General features: G+C 47.7%; 1 protein-coding gene across 1 annotated transcript in view; it reads right to left on the bottom strand.

Moving 5' to 3' along the window:
• Positions 1-1,676: 1,676 nt before the first annotated feature.
• KCNK4 (potassium two pore domain channel subfamily K member 4) overlaps positions 1,677-24,595 on the bottom strand; it is a 239,978-nt gene continuing 217,059 nt past the window's right edge. The window contains exon 7 of the mRNA XM_069645142.1: positions 1,677-23,028. Coding sequence (XP_069501243.1) covers positions 22,474-23,028 — 555 coding nt within the window. The 3' untranslated portion in view covers positions 1,677-22,473. The remainder of the gene's footprint in view (positions 23,029-24,595) is intronic.

Raw genomic sequence — 24,595 nt, 5'->3', positions numbered from 1 at the left:
ACAGGGGGCCCCACACAACATACCATTATAGATGGATAGCTTTCAAATAGTGTGCTAATTTCACTTCTGGGTTCTGAGCAACATCACAGACAGCGCCTAGCAGAGGTCACTTGGGGCCCATGCATGAAATATGTGCCTGGAGATGAGCGCTACCCATCTATAATGCCTGGAGAGGAGCGCTACTCATCTATAATGCCTGGAGAGGAGCGCTACCCATCTATAATGCCTGGAGAGGAGCGCTGCCGATCTATAATGCCTGGAGGTGAACGCTACTCATCTATAATGCCTGCAGAGGAGCGCTACCCATCTATAATGCCTGGAGAGGAGCGCTACCCATCTATAATGCCTGGAGAGGAGTGCTACCCATCTATAATGCCTGGAGAGGATTACTACACATCTATAATGCCTGGAGATGATCGCTACCCATCTATAATGCCTGGAGATGAGCGCTACCCATCTATAACGCCTGGAGAGGGGTGCTACTCATCTATAATGCCTGCAGAGGAGCGCTACCCATCTATAATGCCTGGAGATGATCGCTACCCATCTATAATGCCTGGAGATGAGCGCTACCCATCTATAACGCCTGGAGAGGGGTGCTACTCATCTATAATGCCTGCAGAGGAGCGCTACCCATTTATAATGCCTGGAGATGAGCGCTACCCATCTATAATGCCTGGAGATGATCGCTACCCATCTATAATGCCTGGAGATGAGCTCTACCCATCTATAATGCCTTGAGAGGAGCGCTACCCATCTATAATGCCTAGAGAGGAGCGCTACCCATCTATAATGCCTGGAGATGAGCGCTACCCATCTATAACGCCTGGAGAGGGGTGCTACCCATCTATAATGCCAGCAGAGGAGCGCTACCCATCTATAATGCCTGGAGAGGAGCGCTACCCATCTATAATGCCTGGAGAGGAGTGCTACCCATCTATAATGCCTGGAGAGGAGCGCTACCCATCTATAATGCCTGGAGAGGAGCGCTGCCGATCTATAATGCCTGGAGAGGGGTGCTACCCATCTATAATGCCTGGAGAGGAGTGCTACCCATCTATAATGCCTGGAGAGGATTGCTACACATCTATAATGCCTGGAGATGAACGCTACCCATGTATAATGCCTGCAGATGATCGCTACCCATGTATAATGCCTGGAGATGATCGCTACCCATCTATAATGCCTGCAGATGATCGCTACCCATGTATAATGCCTGGAGATGAGTGCTACCCATCTATAATGCCTTTCCAAGAGATTAATGCCAATTCATTCAGAGAACAGCAGTTGCATCAATGTTTCAAGGAGTTTTGGGTCATTTTAAAGGTTTCTGGAGACATTTGTTGGCATTTTGATGTTTTAGGGAAAGTTGTAGGTCATTTCTATGTTCTTCTGGGCAATTTAGAGTCATATGAATGTCTCTGAATGATATACAATGTGGGAAATTGCAGCTTTATACTTGGAAACAAGCCTTGATGTTTAAAGGGCATTTGGGGTGACCAGTGAGATCTGGGGTTACGCTACAGTTCTTTCCTTGAGGTTTACCGACAATCTGCAGCAGGACACCTTTTCGCCATTCCGGGTGAATGCCTCAACTTCAGTGGGAAAGGGCTGTCTCCCAAGGGTTCAGTGCCCCAAATGCATTCGCCCCATCCTCTAATAAAAGGCAGACTTCATGGTTTTATGAAACATTTTCTGTTTATTGAAATGTTTAGCACTTAAAATGCAACGCTCATGCTATTTCCACAACAGACATCCAATATATAAGGCAACCGGTACAATCATGTCATTCAATGATTCAGGAAAGCTGAAGGGCCGGCCTCTTCCTTCCCATTGGCATAACATTAAAGAGTTATTCCCGAGACCTGTCTCATGCCTGCTTTACAGTACATTGGGCATGCTATTTCATAGACAATGAAAACACACACACATGATGTATAACATCCGGCTATCATATGAGCCTATACAAAGACCAAGCAACATACCCAATGCCAAGATTCTCAAATCGCTGTGCTTCTGTTGACATGTTTCCAGGGGTGTTGCTAGGTCGGGAAAAGATCCGGGGCTGCGCTAATGTTGGGACTGTCGGGACTGGGGGCTAGCTAGTCTTTTTGGTTGTAACCTCTGAGCTTCTATCTGGGGCTACAACCAAAAGACCTGGGGCTATAGCCCCCTCAGCTACCCCTCCCCTCCCCTCAGCAATGCCTCTGCATGTTTCAATGCTGGCAGGAGCTTGGTGGCTGAGACTCTGGGCAGGAGTTGTCTGGTGTACAGAGAGACTGGGGGATTGCAGAGACGGGAGCAGAATTTGTAGCAAGTCAGGGATGTCATTGGAACGCTTTTAGGTCTAGGACCAAGTCAGTCACATTAATCAAGGTGAGTGAATCTGCCCCAGCAGTGTCTGCCTTTTGGGGGTGCACCCCAGTCAGGACACCTTTCAGGGCAGCCGCTCTCCAAAGACCAAGCTCCTTCCCCTTGAAGGCCTCCGTAACCAGCACTCATATTCAAGGCGGGTTTGGCTAGGTGGGTTTCACCTGAAGTGAATCCTTCCTCTGCGCCTCAAAGCAACTTCCATCTCCTGTACAATGTGGGATTTTAGAAGCAGCGACCAATTGACCAAAGAACCTTTTCAATGTATAGTCTCGGGCGGACAGCTCAGCAGCATTATGCTCGCCTTAGAAGCAAGACGACATGAAGCAACGCAGGTTCGATCCCCGGGTCCGTGCTTAGAAACCTCTGGGCATTTAAGTGGTTACGCAACTAAGACAATAAAAACAACTATGCAACAAAAACAAACAATTCCTGTAACAGCGCCTCGATGCTCGTGGCCTGTGTGAGCGCTTTAAAAATGCAAATAAAAATAAATATAACCCAAAACTGTATTTTTAGCCATGAGCAATATGACTAGGCGCGATGTAAGTGTGACGAAGCTTCTATCTGATCAGATGCAAATCTGTCCGGGACCCAATTTAACCGGCCCAAAACCAAGCCAGACCCCATCTGACCTTGCCGAGTCTGACAGGACAGGAGCTGCACTAGGCCCAAATCTATAGAGGTAAACAAACCCTACCTGGGCCCACACCGTCCTCCTTTCAGCACTGTTACTCTTACAACATACCTATGCGCTTTCCCAAGTGGCTGCATACCTACAGTCTCAGGCAGTGCCGCTGAAGCTTCCCGCCAAATAAAGCAGTAACTAGAGTTTGAGGATTGCTTTGCGTGGCAGTGCCTCTCCTACCCGTGCATCGCCCTTATTGCCCCAGTTCGGGTTTTACCAGCTACCGGGAGCGAGCAGGAATTGTTCCTCTATCACACGTCCCTCTTCTTAAGGTAGTATCCTTTATGCAGTCAATCCCCTTCCTTGGCAGGGTCCTTTTTTTGTCTTTGGATTTATTTTGAATGCTTCCAAAGGTGGGGAAAGCTGTTCCCGCCATCAGCCGTAACCTTGACCTAAGTTAGTGAACTGGCTGGGGGAGACAGCTCTACTGGGTTGACCGGCCCCAAGCCTGCTTTTCCTACATGGGGAAGCTCCACTTGTCTCTGGAGGATAGCTCAGGGGCAACGTGCTCGCCTTGGAAGCAAAGCGACATGGAGCACCACATGTTCGATCCCCAGGTCTGCGCTTAGAAACCTCTGGGTGTTAAGCACGTTATAAATAACCTATCATATCACCTGCTGGGTTTCTGTGTCTTCTGTTCTAGACCATGGCCAAGGACCTTACGAATTGACTACAGTCCATAACTTAAGGTTCTGTAATACTGGCAATCAACATATTTGTTGCAGAACAAGCTGTCATTTTTAGTGAAAAGAAATACAGCGATCCGCAAAACCTACTGATACACATCGGAAGGTCACACACCCTTCTACAGGACCCGCCTCTGCCCATTCAATAAGTTACTCCCCCTGATCCATGTACCTGTTAGTACCTCCTAGGAGAAACCCACTTAGTCCAACGATCCGCACAACGTGACTCTAAAGTGCTATATTAGTTACCAGTCTTCAGACAAACCCATCAGAAGCAGAGTTCTTCAAGCTTTGCGCCAATCCCTTCCATGTGAGACTGAGTTTTTCTCCCACCAGGCTGATGGTGGCTCACTCCATGTACCAGGGAACCCATAAGAGGGCAAATCGTCATCAATTCTCTGTAAAAACGCTGTTCCCCTTCATAGCCTTCCCTTGTTTGAAAGAGGCAGAACTTTGCCAGGTGCTTGCTGCTACTTGATGTCTCACTGTCTCTTCTGTACACACGCTGTGTTACCCCTGGGTTTGAGCGTTTCATAAATGCTATAAAATAAAATAAATAAATAAACCAGCTAGCCTGGCTAAAAGGCTGCAACGGGAGAGTGCATCTGTTTATCAGCAAGAGGAAGAGCCCCGGGGTAGCGATCATTCCTTTTGGGGCCTTTAGTCGAGAGCAGGACCACACTGCATCTTTTGGTAGCAGGAGAGCGCACCCCAACCAAGCTTTCCATACGCGCAACACGAACAAGCAAAATGTTTCATCTGCACATTTATCCATCGAATATTTTATAACGAAAAAATGTCCCCCAAGCCCCTGTTTATAACCCTTAAAAACCCACCCCAAACACTTTGCAAACAAAATGAACCCTTCCCCCCCCCCACACAAAAATGCATTTGATGAACATTTTTTCGTTGCAAAATATTCAATGAAAAATGTTTCATCTAAACATTTTCGATGCAAAGACTGGAAACATGTGCAAAGTAGTGAAGGGAGGAAGGAAAACCAGGGAAAGGTGGGCATCCTTCTCCGGTTCCAGAGTCCATGGCATTTTTCTAAAAGAAGCCTTGCAAGATCCCTTTCCCCAGTACCAGGGACTGATTCCTGCAGGATCCATTTCCCCAGTGCCAGGGACTGGTTCCTGCAGGATCCCTTTCCCCAGTGCCAGGGACTGATTCCTGCAGGATCCCTTTCCCCAGTGCCAGGGACTGATTCCTGCAGGATCCCTTTCCCCAGTGCCAGGGGCTGATTCCTGCAGGATCCCTTTCCCCAGTACCAGGGGCTGATTCCTGCAGGATCCCTTTTCCCAGTACCAGGGACTGATTCCTGCAGGATCCCTTCCCCCAGTGCCAGGGGCTGATTCCTGCAGGATCCCTTTCCCCAGTGCCAGGGGCTGATTCCTGCAGGATCCCTTTCCCCAGTGCCAGGGGCTGATTCCTGCAGGATCCCTTTCCCCAGTGCCAGGGGCTGATTCCTGCAGGATCCCTTTCCCCAGTGCCAGGGACTGATTCCTGCAGGATCCCTTTCCCCAGTGCCAGGGGCTGATTCCTGCAGGATCCCTTTCCCCAGTACCAGGGACTGATTCCTGCAGGATCTCTTTCCCCAGTGCCAGGGGCTGATTCCTGCAGGACCCCAGTATCGCCTTTTGTCTCATCCTAGAAAGAACTCTGAGATTCTGAAGATGGAGATCATCTTCACCCCACTTCCCTTCTTTGGAGTGACACTGTCCTGGTGCCATCGCTTTACTGCCGGAAGAGTGGCAAGGCCGTGCTTGAAAAGGGGAATCCTGCAGCATGCCATTGACGATGGAAGGCAGTCCAAGATGTCAGGAGTCGCTTTAATCCGATAGCCAAGCAGGCAAACTTCTCCACCCGACAAAGATTTAAACAAGCATTGTCAAAGCCAACCGTTTTCCCTTTTGCGCAGGCAAGGATAGGCATTGGCCTTGCACCACCATGTGGCTCCTCGTCCCTTCCTGTGCTTCCTCTCGCTTCCACTCTTTCTCTCTTCTTGCGCCACTTGCATTGATTTCTCTTCCCCCAGACATCTGAGAAACAGGCCACACAACGATTTGTTCAAAACCAAACTAAAAGCATACCTCCTTGCCTCTGAGTTACCCTCTTAACCTACCTCTCATCTGCCTGCCAGCTAACATTTTTCCCTAGCCTGCTCCCTGCCTCTGTCCCCCACTTTCTACTGCCTCCACTCTAGCACTTTACCCATCATGGTCACATCCCGAGCACAGCTGGCCATACCGCTTACCCGCACTTAAAAATGTCCAATGTTGGTGGTCCTTAATCTGAGTATATCCACCCATATATTGTCCTAGGTGACTGTTCCATTTACTCCCCCCCCACAACCTGGTCAGAACGTCCCTCGAACTCACCTGACTGTAAGAAGTTCACTGCTTCCCATCAAATCTTTTTTCTTGTCTATTGTATATGATACAATATGATATGATATGGCATTTCTAGCATGCCTATATGCAAGTGTTTCAAGGCGCGACGAGGCAGGGGAAGGGGAACAGAGGGAAGACAGAGACAATGATCTTACGGTATCAGGTAATATTTTAGCCACCAAAAATATCGCCGTACATATGGTTGTCGGGAACGGCCATAGGCAATATGTTTGGTGTTGAAAATATTAGGTGCAGGGGTTGCGGGGGTGTCCCCCGCACACAAAAAAATGATTTGGGGGTTGCGGGGTTGTCCCCCGCACATAAAAAAAAGATGCAGGGGTTGCGGGGGTGTCCCTCGCACATAAAAAAATGATGCGGGGCTTGCGGGGGTGTCCCATGTGTTATTTTTGCCACAAAAATATGGTGATATTTTTGCATCGCAATATTTTTGCGGCGAAAATATCACATGGAACCGGTCTTACTAGGCCAGGTAACATTGAGATCGGGCAAGTGAAGGCGAGTGGTGAAAGGGAAAGTGCGGGGGGAAGGGGTCAGTGCAGTACATAGGATCAACAGTAATAAATAAATAGAATAAATAAAACAATAGATTAAAAGTGCGGCCAACTTGTGGCAAGTGCAGTGGTTGCCCAGGAGGCAGTGCAGGTCTGCAGCTGGTGGGGGAGGGAACCTGGGCCTGAGAACAGAGGGTAGCCAGGTGACCAGTGCAGTTTCAGTCAGGAGTTCAGCAGGTGAGAGGAGGAGAGAAAGCGGAAGCAAAGAGGAAGGTCTTGGGGTGCTTCCGCAACCGCAGATGGTTCTCCTCAAGTTTCAGGGAGGCCCCAGCCGAGGAAAGAGATCTACCACCAACTCGTTGCTTGGAGAAGCGACTGACACTGAGGGAGTTGGAGGTGGCTGAGTGAAGAGCTCGAGAGGGAAGATATTTAGGAAGAGAGAGTTGAAGGTATTGAGGCCCCGGGCCCCAGAAGGCCCTGTGGACAATGAAGAGGGTTTTGAATTTGTAATCAAAGGAGCATTGTTCCTCCTGTATAAATAAATACATAAATAAGAAATACAAAAATAAAAAATATACATAAAATGGCAACAGCTGGAAAATGGTGTGATTGCCTGGGCATATGATAGTAGTATATGGCCAACACTGCTGTCTTGAGTCTCAATGTTTTTTTTTTTTTTTAACAGGACTTGAGTGCAAGGAACAGATATTAATCAAGTGATTGCAGGTTCACTTGGTTAAGACATGTTTATTACACCACTAGCACATTTACAGTTGCGGTTAAGCCATTAATTCTCAGAAGACTTTAAGAAATAACACTGGCAGGCCGAAGTTTGATTTTACTGCTCGAGAATGTGCTTTGGGTGGCGAGGGGAAGAAGTAGATGGGAATGGCCATAGGAATTAGTATGGGCAAAGGCAGACAATAGGTGGGTAAATAACCGCACAACAGCAAAAAGCTGCGGCCCCTCCTCACATGTAATCTCCCTCTTATCTGTACTCCAATGCAATAGTTTTACTATATATGTGGTGCATAAACACGGATCTGTGTGATTACTGCGACCCCCAGAAGTCTGACCGACGAAAATGGTGACTTTGGTTTTTTTCCAATCCCCATTACACCACATACACATGCTAATATCCCATACCGCTCCCACATACATATGTGGTGTGAGGGAGGGCGGGGAAAAAAGTTGGAATTTTCAGCAATCAGAATTCTGGAGGCAACATTTTGCTATATTTCCCATAAATACCACCTCATCCACCTAATAGTTCAAACTAAAATGGTTGCTCTCTACGGCCATGCAGGCTCTGGACTTAGAACCGGCCGCCATAGAAGCTCATTCAGAGATTTCACCATAATTGACCACCTCTCCTCTGGCTTTGCCCATTTTAGACATTTAAACATCCCCAATGAAGAAATCTCTATCCAGATGGTTATATATAAAGCCTTTGTTTCAAGGCCTTAGGTTACTAAAGATGAGCCCTTAATCATGTGTGTATTCATTAGTTTCATGATGAAAAAGCACATTGCTGAGAAGCCACTGGCCAGAGGGCGGTCTAAGATGGCCTCCGCTCGGTGCATGGACCGGGTGTCAGCAGGCACCGTGGATTCCTTAGCGGCAAGGCCGAGGCTGTCCTTCTAGCCGCGTCATTGGGGGCTAGCTCCTCATCGAGGGAGGCACAGGTGATCTGTCAGCTGTTGACGATGCCTCAAAGGCCTCTTCCAATTGGTGTGCTTTCAGGGTTCTTTTGATTGCCAGATGTGTGCGTCCAAAGAGTTCTTCCAATCCGAGGACTCCATTCTAATGATTCCACCTGCGGGTTGGATTTGCAGACGGTGGTCATTGGACAGGGCCAGGGGTGTAATAGCGGCAGGAGATGGGGGTTGGTGCCTTTTTCCTTTGGGATTGCAGGCATTTCCCCCCAGATTGCATTCTTGGTACAGCAGAGCGTTTTCAATGCGATTCCTTGCCCCACTGAAAGGTAGTGGAGTCTTTTTATGGCAGGAGCGGATTGGTCGAATTTCATTCGATTCAGCCAGAGTGTGGTTTCTTGATTTTAGATCTTCTGGGACACTTGAATCTTTCTTAACATCTCCAGCATAGGCTATTTTACAGTAGTCCAAGCAGAATTAAGGAGTACTCCTCAGAGTTCACCACAGCAGTGGGCCTGAAGGAGTGAGGCAATCCTTCGAAGCACAATCAGCGGAAAGCTGGGGCTCTTCACTGAGGTTTTCGATGTGATGGGAGAAGAAGAGGTCAGAATCAAACTACCCCCCAGGTTTTATATTTTCCATGCAGACGACAGTGAGCCTCAAAATCATCGGGCAATGACAAAGGCAGCGTATCCTTCGTTGCGCCGCCTGTCATTAAGTTTGGGGCTTTCAGTATGTCCCATAGTGTACGCAACATAGGCAGTCTCACATCCTAATGTGTGGTTCCAATTTGCTCAACAGCTGGTGGAGGGCGTGCATACCCTCTGTGCACAGTTGCAAGTGCAGATGATGTTTCTTGAAGTCCTATACCACCGGTGACAAGAAGCCGATCAAGAGAAAGGGCAACAGCGAGGGGCATTGCGGCCCACCACAGGAGACGTTTTGGGTCAATTGAAAAGTGGCTTCAATTCTGGCCCCCTGGGTCCTAGCAGGAGAAGGATTGGATCCACTGTAACCTCATCTCTGAGATCTCAGTGTCTCATGTTTTTTTGGTTCATATGCCGCCACTGAGCGAAGCAGTGTCAAGACTTTAGGGTTACCAGAGTCAATGGAGACCGGGCGGTCTTTCCCGTACGTCAGTTTAGGTCCTTTGCTACCTCGGAGCGGCCTAAACCCTGACTGACTGTTGGACAGGGCACAATTAATTTGCAGAGACTGACAGAGCTGGCCTGTGATGTCCTCCTGCAAGGTCTGGGTGGCATTCGGAAAGCAGAAATGTGACTGTTGTTTGCAAGCTCTTTGGCAAAGCTGATGGTTTCTTCGGCAGAGTGCTTCATGTTGCAGGCTCAAGCTCTCAATGTGTCTCACACTTGTGTGATGTTTGGAGCTAACGTAGTGATGCATACCTTGATGAAAGCAGCCGGGCATGATATGATATGTTATTTATAACACGCTTAATACCCAGAGGTTTCTAGGGGATCGAACCTCTGCTGCTCCGTGTCGTCTTGCTTCCAAGACGAACATGGTGCCCCTGAGCTATGGCTCAATAAGTCTGTTGCAGGCAGTGACCTTCCTAGCTTTAGGCAGAACCTGAGAGGGATTCAAATCCGGAGCCAAAGGTCAGGGGCGCAAGAATCCTGTGAAGGGAAATCGTGTTGTTCGGGCACCAGTTGCTGCTGCTGCTTTAGGTAAGGAGTGGAATACTGCTCTTACCTACTTCATCTGGGAAAATAAATATGAAACCTTGGAGGCTATTGGTATAAGCTCTACAGTTCTGCTAAGGATAGCCAAAACTAGACATGATAGCTGGATGTAGAACATTTTCATCACTGAGGATGACGGAGAGGTCTGTTCCTGGCTCACGCAGGGAAAAGTCTCTGACAGACACGAGGGCGGGAGAACTGGAGGCAGCTCTTGGCACGCAGAAGCGCACGTGGCCTAGAAGCACTTCCGGGTATTCAAGGCAGGTCTTGCTCTGTCCACCAACAGAGGAGGTCTTGCAAAAATGCAAAGTACGCGTTGAGCGCCGTTTCTTCCAATCCAACAAGGTCTTCATCCTAACCACCACCTCAGCGTTGAAAGGTACAATTCCAGGCACCTGCGCAACACATACCTCCGTAAGTCCTCAGATGTTTCTGCTTCTAGTTCTAGCTCCTTTCTATAATGCTAACCGCCACTCAGGCATCTAGAGCACGCGGGAAGCAGAGGCAACAAAGAGTTGAAGCAAAAGAAAGGCACATCTGTACCTCGTCACAGAACGAAGCATTTATTCTGCCTCTAAAAGTCCTCGTGTTTGTTATCAGTCATGCAGATTTGGGCAGGCAGTTCCATACATTTGGCAATTCCACCTGGCAGGGTCTCCCTACAGACCCGAGCCGTTTTAAATGTAAAATGGCCGCCGGGTCACTGTTGGGTGAACCCTCCCAATCCAGACTCGTCAAGAGATTTGTCTGTAACTGAGCATTATTGTTTGTTTGTTTGTTTGTTTATTATTTATAGCGCGCACCAAACCTGAGGGTAACCGGGCGCGTTGTTAACCTCTAGACTCATGGACTCAGTCCTTACAGGACAGAAAACTGCACTTCGGTCTTCTGGCAACGACTCGTATTTCTATGACAGGGTCATCTATTTAGTTCTAACATCTTTGTCCCACCCAAATCGCTTTTACAGACAAGTATGTGAAAAAGCAAGGAGGTACGCACCCCACATCATTATAGCTCGTAACGACTCAGTCTCACTGGGATATTCACAAAAAAACTTTCATTTTTCCAGCTAGAAGTAGACTTTGTGTGGCGCGCTGCATGATGCTCTGCGCGGGTGGGAATTAAACCCAAGTAATGTTCTCCTTGAATTCCTGGTTGACCGACAAACATGGTACGCAAGGGACACTGCTTCAGCCCAATGGGCCTTCAGGGAGCCGGCTGCTGGGTGTTCTCCACATTTCCATCCACCTAACAGGACTAACGTGCACCAATGCTATCACAACACGCTCTTTGCCTGCTTGCTGCTGCCCTCCATCCCTTTGACTGTAGCATCTATTTCCAGTGATCCCATGGTCTTATCTTGCCCTTTTCTTTCCTCCAGCAGACTTGGGGTCTGGCCAGCCCTGGCAGGGCACAAAGCGCCAATGCACAGACAAGCTTGGGAGCTCCGAAACGAACGTAGTTGTGATTTGGTGCCGTATAAAAACACACACACTCACATGCCATATCGGCCAATCAGGTTCTCAGGGTGGTAAACTGATGGGTTGGAACCAATCTGAGATGAGCAATGGTGTGAGGGTGGGAATAAAGAGAGGAGCACATGCTTTATCCGAAATCGCCTGGAAACAGAGAAATCACCCCTCCCCCGTATCATATCTGGCAATCCACAGGTCATTGTTTCGGTGTGGGAGGGGCCTTTATCGCTGGAATCTGAGCTTTCTGTTTGGTAGTTTGCCCTCCTTCCATGCCCGTTGACGTTGCCGTACACCTTTTACAAAGGGCATTAACCAGGTGTTAGCGTGGGCAGTGGACATCCTAGCCACGGTAGATTGGGGGCAAATGCGATCAGACCAAAGGGTCGAATTTGGCCACACAATTCTCTCGGGCACCAATAAAAAGTGGCCCAACAGTTGCAAATGACTATTAATTCCTTTTGTGACACTGTTTGAATAGTACCCAAGGAAGAGTTTTTTTTTTTATAAAATGTGATGAGTTTTTTGATGCATTTTAAAGAATATTTTTTTCAGCAACACTGGTCAAAACTATTAGCCGCGTAGGGAAGTAACTCATCAAACTCGCCCACATTGGCCGAAAAAAAGTGTCCCACTTCGACCAAAACAACTGGCCACCAGAATTTTGCGTTTTTGGTTCGGCCATGGGCCTATTGCCCTAAAGGGCAGTCCGAGCCTGACCAGTACCTGACAAGTCCTGCATAGAGTGTTAATCATCTCTCCCTCGTCCATGCTTCTCCTTGGTGCTTTGAAGCGCGCTATGGAAGCCATTTTAGGATTCGCTTTTTTATGCGCTCATGTATAAGCAATATAGGACACAGTGCAGTCTAACTGGTTTCATTATGACGCAGCTCAATGGTGCTTATTTATCACCGCCAGAAGGCTGACTCGGGCCGGGTGAGACTCAGACTTGCGACCCTCAGGCCTCACACAGGGGCACCCCTCTCTGCAGCAGCAGCATGAACCCCCGGAGCCCCCTTGCACCAGCAGTAGAAGGGTTTTGTGTAGGCGGCAGATAGGCGGCTCCTGAGCGTCGACTTGAAATCTGTTTTTTGATGCGTCAGAGGCAGACGGCCCGCCAAGCGCCACATAAATCTATTTTCTTTCCACAGCTTTCGCAGGGCGAGGATCGAGAGATGGAAGAACCCGCCGAGGCCTGAAAGCCCGGAGAAGCTTTCTGAGCGGGGAAATCTAATCGTGCTCCCTTTGGGCAGGAGGAGTACATTTTCTTGATAGAATTACACGCAGCAGTTGGAATAAAGAGGACACCTGGAAAAAAACACACTACATGTGAAACGGAATTTCCACCCTGGCCGGATGCCTTTTAGAGGGCAGAGGGGGAGGGCGGACAGAGAGAGGGTGGGGGTAGTGGGGAGGCACTCCCTCAAGAGGATGCAGAAGGCGCTGCATGTTGTTTTCAGGGAGGCAGCAGCTTGGCCCCTTTCTCAGGCCTGATTTGTGTTAATTTCTCCGGTGTCTTTGGTGTGCTGCACTGGGACTGACTCTGCCTCAGCCCTTCTGGCCTCTAAATGGCTTTCCTAGGTAGGGACCTGATGAGGGGGGTGGGGGGCACTTTTGGGCAAGTTGTTATTTTGCTGTCCACCCAGGTACCCTTAGATGCCCTTATATACTGCAGGCAGCCATTCTTCTATCTGAAGAAATGCCATGCTCTAGTTAAGCTCTAGTTAGCCAATACTGCACTAGGGCCACAAGATGGCGTTGCTCTGCTGTACATGTCCCTTTGTGACTGTCCACTGGGTGTCGCTGCTGTGCAAGCTATGCTCCGACTAGTCTGGACAGGTGGTGACTAATGGCAATGTCTCACTCATGCAGTGAAGGTGTTACTCGGGGAGGACGAGGGGAAAGGTGAATTCAAAACGCAGTGTCCCTGTCTGCGGGCTCCAGTCAGTCAAATAAACAACAGCCTTGACAATGAAAAGGACCACAGGCAACAAACCTCACTGCAATTGGCCGGCGTGCAAGCATGCCACAGGGCATATTCCTTATGGCGTTGCACAAAGAGCATGCATCAAGTGCATGCATACAACTTCCACGTGTGCTTTTTACGCCACACCATATTCGAATCATTTATATAGCGGAGATGGGGCAACGAGCAGAAGGGCCATTTCCGCCACCCGCATCCGCTCCACCATACAAATGTGCAAGCAATTATGGTATGCAGTCTTTTCATTGAAAGATGTTTCGTCGAAAATGTTTCATTGAAAACTTTTCGAAAAAATCTTTCGTTGAATTTTTCCCTTTTTTAAAATATATGTATGTATGTATGTATGTTTGCTTTGGTGGGGTAAAGGGTTAAATTTGGAAAACAGGGGTTTTGGTGGGACCCCGAATTAAAAAAAATATATATATTTGGAAATGTTTGGATTGTTTTAAAGGGCAGAAAAAGGGTTTGGGGGAACCCCCCAATTAAAGAAAAAAAAATCGGCAAATTCAGTGTACAGATTTTCGATGAAAAGTGCCATTAATATATATCAGGTGAAACATTTTTCAATGATTTTTTTTTATCGATGAAACATCTTTCAATGAAACATTTTTCAATGAAAAGACATGTAAGCAGCACTTATGCCAGCATGATAATTTTCATGCTGGTGCAAACGCTTTGGATTCTACGGATTTTTACTTCTGCTAGAGTAAAGTAAGCCCACTTCTTAAGAAGCCATTGTAAACACTTGATTGCACGTGTAACTGGCAGGAGGCTTTTACTCATTTACGAGTACACCTGTTTTTGCACCTTTGTTTTGCACTTTGTGGTGCAACTGATTAAAATTGCTTTGAGGAGACCTGTTCGCATGCAAGTGCAAACGTTAACGGGTCCCCTGTGTGCAATGTATGCTGTTAGTTAACATGACCTCCACATTGTCTTTCTCTGTGCCAGGGATTGCAGAATCAGAGAGCTTATTTAAGGAGTGGCATTAAATCGGAGAGAGCATTTAAGGAGTGGCATTTCTCCTCCACCTCTGTGCACCCGCACGGAGTCCAGATCATTTAATTATGAGGCCTTACACTTGCTCATCATGAACTATTACCACTTAGTGGGTGACCTTAAGTATTATCGCACACGGCGAGGAGAGGAACCGCAAGCAGCATGGCCTCTGGGACTAGAGGCCCTGGCTGAGCCTGCTCACTCGGCGGTCAGACAGGTTTGCGCCAGTCTGGCCGCGGAAGCAATCCAAACTGTTAAGGCTGAAATAAGAAGCCACAATCTGCAGTCACGTGAGTCCATAGAGCAAACTGGAGGAGACGGGAGCCGCTACTCTGTGTACAAGCCAGCGCCCTTTGCAATAGGACTGGAAACCAGCCACCTTTTGAGCAAGTGTGGAACCCATAAACACAAGCCATTCATGTTTCGCCCATTGGGCTCTTCACTGGGGGAAGCCAGGCAAGCAGCGCGCTCGTGTTTAATTCCCAGGGCTTTCACGGGGGAGTGCAAGCCAACAAGTGCTGACACTGGTGTGCAAGTCAGGCACCTCCATGATCTGCATCAAAGTGATAGGGCTTTGCACTGAGTGCATCAGCCACTGCCTTCTCTGATAGGCGTGTGAGGCGTAGAGCGCTGCGAAGAACGGTTGTACCAGCATGTTGGGCATGCACGTAGGCCCTCAGTACGAGGTGGGCGGTAAAAGGAAAAACAGACAGTAACACAATCACCACCTGTTTTTCCTGCCTGCCTAATTGTATGTTGGAAGCCCATTAGGAGGAAATACCTCCAGCACTTACATGGAGGTATTTGCACCAGAACATTGTGGATTTACCACAAGGGGCATTATCGCTAGTGGTAATTCCTCCAATGCCCAATAAAGCCCTATCGGACTTCAGAATGGGGAATAACTAAAAGTTCTTATATGGTGAAATTACCACAAGGGGTATTATCACCAGTGGCAATTCCCCCAATGCCCAATAAAGCCCTATGGGACTTCAGAATGGGGAATAACTAAAAGTTCTTATATGGTGGAATTACCACTGTTACCAATGGGAGGAACTGCAGGTGGCAGTGTCAGCAACACCAGTATCTCAAACTCGTAAAGAGGTCCTTAGGTGGCTGAGGACTGCAGCCCTCGATTTACGAGCTACAGAGAGAGCATGCATGCCCCAGCAGCTAAACAATTCCCCTCATTATGAGTCTGGCGGTAACCGTGCTGGTAAAACCGGTAGGTAGCCGCCGGACCCGTAATGAGTCACTGCTGCCTGACTTCCCGGAAACACTGGGGCATTACAGCCCCAACGGTCCAGTAAATCAGGCAGCAGTAATTGTTAATCCACATTCCCATTGAGTCCCATAGGACTCCATGGGAATGGGGACCACGGAAGCACCGGCACCGTTAATAACGGTGCCGGTGCTTCAGTGAAAGTCTGCGGGTGGGTGCCGCTCCGCCTGCCAGGGCAGACCTGGCGAGTGGAACGGCACCCGCCCACAGCCTTGTACTTTGCCGGTCCAGAAACAACAGTGCTGGTAAGCTTACCGGCACTGTTGTTTCCAGACCGGCAAGGTTGTAATGAGGGCCAATGACTCTGCTCCCGCCAAAGGTAGGTGGGCGAACATTAACCACTCTTCAGAGTCTGTGTGGCCTTATAAGAGAAGGAAAGCACACACCATTCACACAGAAACATTCCCAGCCTACACTCTTGGGTGCAAAGGTGGCATGGCTGGAGGCCATTGGATTCCCCAATGCCAGGCTGCCATGCCTGCTCACTGGGGAGCACTACTATGTGGGGAAGTGTGCAGCCTGTCCCCAGACCATCAAAGCTCAGGATACACAGTGGAATCCGCAGGCTCATTCCCACGGGTCACGGATAAGACAGGGGTGCAAATGGTATCGTACACATGCGCACTGAAATGCACCATAAACACATGCAGTGATTGGCACCCCTTATTCACCCCCGCCTTAAACTCTGCACTTTTGGCACGCCACTCTGTCACACACCCAATACCCATCATGTGATTGCCATTATTAATTATAGCCACATGACTATCTCTGTGCAGTAGTGCAATCCAGGAATACTTTGGCAAAGAGCTCTTTCTTCTATAAAGGGCATTTCAGATCAGTCATTTCTCTTTCATTTTTACAAAAAGATAGAAAACAAAGAGAAAAACACACCATGCACTGTTTCTGCCTGTTATTATTGCATGGGAACAAACAATGATGGTGTCTAAGTGCCTTCCTAGCTCCTGGACAGAGTCAATTCTGGTAGCTGTGCACAAGGAGGGTCCCAGAACCCTTCCTAGCAACTGTCGTCCAATTGCATTATTGCATATTCCAGCGAAAAGTTTTCAACTTTGATTTTGAAAGAACTAACTGTGAGGGCAAAGAAGGTGGGCAGACTGGACTTGTTTCAGGTGGGTTTTCGGAAAGGCACAGGTACCCATGAAAATGCCTTTATTTTGGTCCTGTTAAAGCAGGAGGCCATGGTGAAGTCTAAACCGGTTTATATTTTAGCCCTGTTAAAACAGGAGGCCATGGTGAAGTCTAAACCGGTTTATATTTTGGCCCTGTTAAAGCAGGAGGCCATGGTGAAGTCTAAACCGGTTTATATTTTGGCCCTGTTAAAGCAGGAAGCCATGGTGAAGTCTAAACCGGTTTATATAGCTTTTATTGACTTCATCATGGCCTTCAACAGCGTGGATCGGAATCTCCTATGCAGTACGTTGCGGAAGTGGGGTTGCACAGGAAGCGTGCTTGAAATGGTAATGCACTGCATACAAGTACATCAGTGAGAGTCAGGATGAATAATCAGGGTGGGCTAACATTCATGGGTGCCAGTCGTGGCCTTAAACAAGGCTGCGTTCTGGCTCTGATGCTCTTCAGCCGGTTTTTCTCGGAGGTTAATGAGGCGTTTGAGAACGTCTGCTGTTTTCCTACACGCTTTCTTAATTCTTTGTTGCATAATTTGTTATATTCGGACGACCTGGCAATGTTTGATTATATGGCATAAGTTGCAGGCGTTAGACTTGTATGCCAGGTCGAACAATCTGACAATAAAAGCATCCAAATCTAAGGTGTTCCACTTTGGACCTGGAATGAGGCAAAGGTATAAGAGCTGTTCCTGAATGCTGGGTGTGGATAAACTGGAGTGTGTTTCGAGCTTTATCCACTTGGGGATTTATCTGACAGACCTTAGAGATTAGGCAGAATTGGTTGATCATTATCGGTCAAAAATGTCTGCATTGGTAGCTCAATCAATCCTAATAAATCATACGTTTGGTCAATTCTCCCTTCTTCCGATGCTGGAATTTTATAAAGAGAAAGTTTTGCCTGTAATAATGTATGGTGTGGAAAACCTTTGCTTGTTGATAGATCTTGACTGTGCTGCGCTAGAGGGTCACTTCTGGCGCAAGGTTCTGAAGCTGCCAAGGGGTGTCCCAGCTGCCGTCATTTGTTACGAGTTAGGCCTGTACTGCATCAAATCCCTTATCCTGTGGACAAATCTCTCATTATGAAGTAAGATCTGAAACGCAGACCAAGGTACTTTATGGTGGGAATTGAAAGCCTTATCAGAGAAGGGCAATGGCTCTTCCCTCAATGTACGGATAAAAGAGTGTGGGTATATAAGGTACTTTATGGTGGGAATTGAAAGCCTTATCAGAGAAGGGCAATGGCTCTTCCCTCAATGTACGGATAAAAGAGTGTGGGTATATAAGGTACTTTATGGTGGGAATTGAAAGCCTTATCAGAGAAGGGCAATGGCTCTTCCCTCAATGTATGGATAAAAGAGTGTGAGAATATAGAAACGGAGTCCTGTTTATCGAATTACCTGATCATGAAAACCCCAATTAAAGCGAAGAAAAAGCTTTATAAAATGGATTGGATCCATACAATTGAGAAGGTCAGGTTATACCATTTGTACGGGGATCTTCTCCTGGATGTGAGACCATATGGGGGGGGCTCCTGCGTATTTGACGACATCACCCAATTTAAACTGGCGCGCTCAGATTATGCTATTGAGACCAACTGGGGAGACGACTGGTGCTAGAGACAGGATAACACGCGGTGGCTGTCTTCAAGTAGACCAAGTGGAGACATTGAGACATGTTTTGCTACATTGTCAATCTTTGAATGATCGCAGGTGTTTCTATTTTGGGCAGCTGTTGCAACAATATGAATTGTTATCTGTGGAAATTATATGGCATTCTATCATGTTTTCTTATGGTTCGAATCGTTGGATGATTGCTGCTGTGCATTTTCTAAAAGAAATGTTATACTTAACTTTTTTTAAGCTGACCTGAAATATTTTAGGTGTTTTATTTGTAAAAGAAGCTCAATGCATTTTAAATGATGTCTAATGAATTGTATTTCCTATTGAGTATTTTTCATTTGGAAAAAGTTATTTGTATAACCATAGAACAATAGAGAAAAGAAAAAGAAACAACATGAAAATACTCAGTAAAGAAGTCAGTCACCTGTTTGCGTACAAATGGCTGATGCAGACCCCCTTAGATAGAGCCCTATTAATCACAGCAGAGGAGGTTGTCCTTTAATCCCTTGAGTACATTCTTATGATTGGACCCTGGATCACTGGCTGGGCCACAAATGCTTTCTAGAGGGAAGTGTTGTTTTCAGTGCCTAAAGTGGCATGTGAAATCGAGGGGGGCTCTGTGAAGGGGTGTGACCTAAAGGGGACATGGCCCAATGGGCAACAAGTACATACCACTGATCCCCTGCCGGCATTCCTTTGAAGCGATCACCACATTCTCACCCATGGTGCGAGGGTGATGATCCCTGCATCTGTTACATAAAAGGATGCCTGGTTGGGATCAGCGCCATGCTGACCCCCGTCAGGCATCCCTTTAAAAAAAGAGATACAGAGAGCAGGACCCTCACAGCCCAGGTAGAAGGGTGATGATCCCTCCATCTTTGAGCTAAACTGATGTTTGGCAGGGGTCAGCCCCACATCTTTTCTTCCTTAATGGTGGTGCCAACCTCCACCAGGCATCCCTTTAACTATGAGATGCAGCGGTCATCCTCAGGTGGACACTGCATCTCTTAGCTAAAGGGATGCCTGGCGGGGGTCAGTGCCACCATGAAGAATGAAAAGGCGAGGCCGCCGAAAACCAAGGCCTTTTTTCCTACAGCCCACAGGTCTCAAGCTTCAGGCTTTAGAAAAAAAGGCCTTGGCTTCTAGTGGCCTACATTTTTTGTCCATACTGGTGGCGCCAGCCCTCCGCACATCTCTCAGTTAAAGGGATGCTTGGTAGATACTGGTGCACAATTATGGAAGAAAAGCCATTTTTTTTTCTAAAGCCTAAAGTTCTCCCGAATGAACAGGAGCTTCAGGCTTGAGAAAAAAGGGCTTGACCTCTAGCAGCATCCTCGGCTGGGGCTGTCAGGGGACTTTAGGAAGCCCTGGCAGCGCCCCGTCTCAGACATATTTATCAGAGACTGCTGGGCTCTGCCACAGCCCACTTAAAGCCCTGGTTGTTTCTTGTTTTTGACTCTTCATTTCAGGTATTTATGATTAATAATAAATATCGCATGAATGGGAATATAAAGTTCTCTACTTGTAATCCTAGTTACAAACAGGGGATTCTGTGTTTATCACATTTCAGGTTTACTTTTTTAAAATTTTTGTTCCCAGGTAATGAAAAAAAGACAGACACAGGCGCAATTTGTTTTTTCCTTATACTTGTATGATAACTGAATCTTGTAATCTGGCTTTTTTGGAAAGCGGTATTGTCACTCGTGTGCAGAGATGTTAATTCTTGATTATGATGGTGAGTCCCTCACTGTAGAATTTGTCCACATCTCTTGAAACCACATCCTGATTTCAGGGTTCTCTCTTGAGGGCCGCCCTGCGAGACCATTACATTTCCCTAAGGGCCATACATTCTCAGATGTCTACACTATTCATAAACTGACCACCTCCTATGCGAAACTTGGCAGCATTGATATATGATATGATATGGCATTTATAACACACCTATACACAAGTGTTTCAAGGCGCGACAAGGCAAGGGCGGGGGAACAGAGGGAAGACAGAGACAACGATCTTACTAGGCCAGGTGACATTAGTTCACGCAAGCGCAGGGGAGGGAGGAAGGGAAAGTGGGGGGGGGCTGAGGGGGCAGTGCACTAGATAGGATCAACAGATAGGATCAACAGTCATAATAAATAAAACAATACGTAAGAAGTGCGGCCAGCTCGTGGCAAGTGCAGGGGTAAGTGCAGACATCAAGTGTCAAGAGCTGGTGGGGAATGTAGGGATACAGCAAAACAGCTGCCAAGTGCAGGGGTTGCACGGGAGGCAGTGCAGGTGTGCAGCTGGCGGGGGAGCGGACCTGGGTCTGAGATCAGCAGGTAGCCAGGTGACCAGTGCAGTTTCAGTCAGGAGTTCAGCAGGGGTGATGGTTCTCCTCAAGTTTCAGGGAGGCAGGGAGGCTGTTCCAGAGGGAGGCCCCAGCCGAAGAAAGATCTTCCACCAACTTGTTGCTTGGAGAAGCGACTGACCCAGAGGGAGATGGAGTCGGATGAGCGAAGAGCTTGAGAAAGAAGATATTTAGGGAGCGAGAGTTGAAGGTATTGAGGCCCAGGCCCCAGAAGGCCTTGTGGACAATGCAGAGGATTTTGAACGTAATCCCCGCAGCCACTGGGAGCCAGTGCAGAGATTTCAGTCCTGGAGAGATACGATCCCTGGGCTTGAGGCCAAGGACCAGTCTCGCAGTCAATTTGGTCAATGATAATCTTTGAATGTATTTGGCAATGGTTTTGTACAGGTCGTTGGCTGAGAGGCACGGTATGAGTTCCAAGCAGGGTTTCATGGGTCCAGGAAAGCAGGCCTTCAACACGAGAACATCCCTCAACCCTGCACAGGGAGGAACTGGATGAACTAAGCCAGACTGGCAGGTGCACTGCTAAACGTGGACCAATCGATGGAGGAATTGTGAGGTTTCCCAACAGGCCGGTGACTCCTAAAGGCAGAGAAGTTGTGGGGCAGAGTCAGTCACATGTGAGGCTAGTGCCAGTGTAGGCCTGGAAGACAGAGGGTGGAATCAGTCACACGGCAGGTGAGAGGCACAGGATTCTGCGGGTTAGGCATGCAGATGTGGTCTGTTACAGATGTGGGATCTGCAATGGGTTAGAGTGGGTCCAAAAGAAGATGGGAAGCTCATGGGACACCCCAGAGCAGTCTGTAGTGCCACCAGTGCCCTGTGTCCCATAAGGTGATGCTTCATAGTGCACCAAAGGGCAGCTATGTGGGGCAGATTTGGTTTAAAGGACGGGACTATATCCTTTTTCCATGCTTTTGAAGGCAGTTTTGGCATGCAAGACCTTCGGAGACAGGCATCTGTGGGTTTGACAACGGCAAAGAGTTGGTTACAGCTTGGGAGACTGCTGTACGGCATCAACAAATAAGACAAAAAGGCAGAGTCACCATCTTGTAAACACACCATCCTTTGAGTCATTGTCTTGTCTGGAAGGACATCTGCCCCTTCCAGGTCAAAGGAGGTTCACAGTATATTGGTAACTCGTGCAAGGCACAATGACTTAGCATCGACTCAGCAGGGTGTCAGCATAGACTGAAAGTTGTGGCTTTTTCTGCCATTTAGAACACTTTGTCTCTCTGTAAAGTTCTCACACAGGAAGATTGAATATCTCCAGTGTTCGGATGGCAGCCATTGTTGTTCTTTTTACTTCCTGTTCTATAGAGGATTCTAGGGAATACTCACATATTTGGTCAAAATGTAAAGAAAAACAGCCAAGCCATTCATATCAGAAAACAGCCACAATACAAAATGGCAGCCACAAAATGGCAGCCTCTTTAGGGATGCTACATTCAAGACGTGCTCCGTTGGTCAACAGATGTCGCCATTGGGGTATAACTGCCAAAGACAAGACGCACCTGGGAGGCAGGTGGGAGGCGACCCTGCCTATTGAATGGTTTTGTCTTCTCGCCAACTGGATAGCTGGAGGGCAGGCGCAAGGCAAGTCTGGCAAAAAGGGCTATACATTCTCTCCCTTGTCTCTTGTTCTGGCAACAAGGTCCATTTTGACGTCCACTTGCCCATTGGCCTCTTTGGTAGATTTGCGGAGTCGTTGCCTCCTCTTCCTCTTGTTCCGAAGCCGCACGTCATTGGGATCTCTTTCGCTTTGCGTGTCGGAGGACTCGTCGATAAAGGCTAGGTTCTCACCAAAGTAGTCAATTGGGTGTACTTGATTTTCGGTGTTGAGGCGGTTCATCTCCTCCACCTTCTTGGCTTCCACAGTGCTCGGCGAGACGTTCCTGGACTTTGCTGGGGTCTGTAGCTTCTCCTTGGAATAGTTGTTTTGGCCTGGGTCCTCTTCCTCTTCATCCTCATAGTCGTCCTCATCATCATAGTCTTCCTGGGACCCTGCCTCTTGCCCCGGCACAGAGGTCCGCCTTTTCCTTCGTCTACCTTTGTGCAGCTTGTCTGGAAAGTTGATGCTTAGCCCCCTTTGGGCCATCTTCATCTCAGCGGTCATGTTGGCGGTCATGTTGGCGGTCCAGCTGGCAGCGTGTGCTGTCAGGCCTCCCATCTAGGAACAGATTTACAAACAGGAAGACTGTTAGATCAGGGCATTCTCATTATCGCTCTTGCGTACCATGCTATATGCTTGAAATAAAGCGGGAGACCGTAACCATCAGGAAAACGAAAAGTTAGGAGGGGCCTTTCTGCGCGCCCCCAAGTTGTGTTCTTACACATGTTTGCGTGAGAGGACCATAACCTGAAAGTGAGTCAGTGTGTCGACACAGGCAGAGTGGGCAACACAGTTTAAGTAATTCTATAACTGTTTTGAAGCTTTATACATAGACAATTGTGCTTTTAAAAATGGAGGAAGGAGATCTCTCTGTCTTGAACCTGAGCTAATGGTGCAGTCCAGAGGAGCTAGAGTATTGAGGGATAGGGGCGGAGGTATTGCACTCATAACAAGAAACAATCTACCTTGCAGACTAGTGCCTTCCCTGGTCATCAACTCATGCAAGCTCATGACAGCCAAACTAAACATAAACAGCACCCAGACTCTCAAATATACTTGGTCTATAGACCCCCAGGCCCCATTGAGACCTTTGAAGCTGACATATCAAATATCATTTCGAACAATCTAAAAAATTCCTCTCAAGTCCTACTATTTGGCGACTTGAACTTGGGCTACAACGACCCCAAAGATACACATGCAATCAATGTATTTAATATCCTAGCAGAACAAGGATTCACCCAAAGAGTGCTCACCCCATCACACAACAAAGGCAGAACACTAGACTGGGTAGCAGACTACAACTGCAACGTCTCGATATCCTCCATATCCCCCCAGATTTGGACAGATCACCACCTTATAACCTTTACCCTAACTACTGCCAAACCTTCCCCGGCACCCACACCGCCAGCTCCTTCCATTCCTACCCAGAACAAAAAAAACATAACCTGTGACAAACTGTTACCCCCTCATCCTCCCCACACGCAACGATATCCTGGAAAACCTGGACCCCAAAGCTATGGTTAAGGAATTTAACCACATCATGACCACATCTCTAGACTCTATTGCACCACTCAAACTCAGACAAAGCAAACACAAAGCACATCTCAATTCATGGTACACCCCATACCTAAAATCCTTACGCAAAAAAAAGGCATTGTGAGACATCCTGGCGGGCACAACCTTCTGACGAAAACAAAGCCAACCTTTGCTCCATCACAGCCCTATACAAAAAATAAATCATCCTAGCTAAACGCGAAACCTACATGCTAGAATTGCCCAAGCCAACTCTAGCACAAAATAACTCTTTGTCATCCTCAAAGAGCTAGAAGCACCCATCCCTGTGCCAGACAACTGCATCAAAGACAAACTCTGGTGCTCCAACATACAGCAAGCGCTAGCCAACAAAGTCACTACCCTTCAAACAAAAATTGCCAAGAAAAAAGCCACACTCTCCGGCAACAAGCCCATTAGCGTCAACCCTGAGCAACCAAGTAACTCCACCAATCACCCCAGATTTAAGTTCTCCAAAGTCACCATAAAAGAAACAGAAAATACTATACTATCTCTCAAACCCACCAACTGCCAAGGCGACCTATGCCCCGCTCGACTTCTAAAGGATGCAGCC

Source organism: Ambystoma mexicanum, chromosome 2p, assembly GCF_040938575.1.
Source record: "Ambystoma mexicanum isolate Mex_15411 chromosome 2p, UKY_AmexF1_1, whole genome shotgun sequence".
Classification (NCBI taxonomy): domain Eukaryota; kingdom Metazoa; phylum Chordata; class Amphibia; order Caudata; family Ambystomatidae; genus Ambystoma; species Ambystoma mexicanum.
This window is presented reverse-complemented; position numbering and strand designations above follow the sequence as displayed.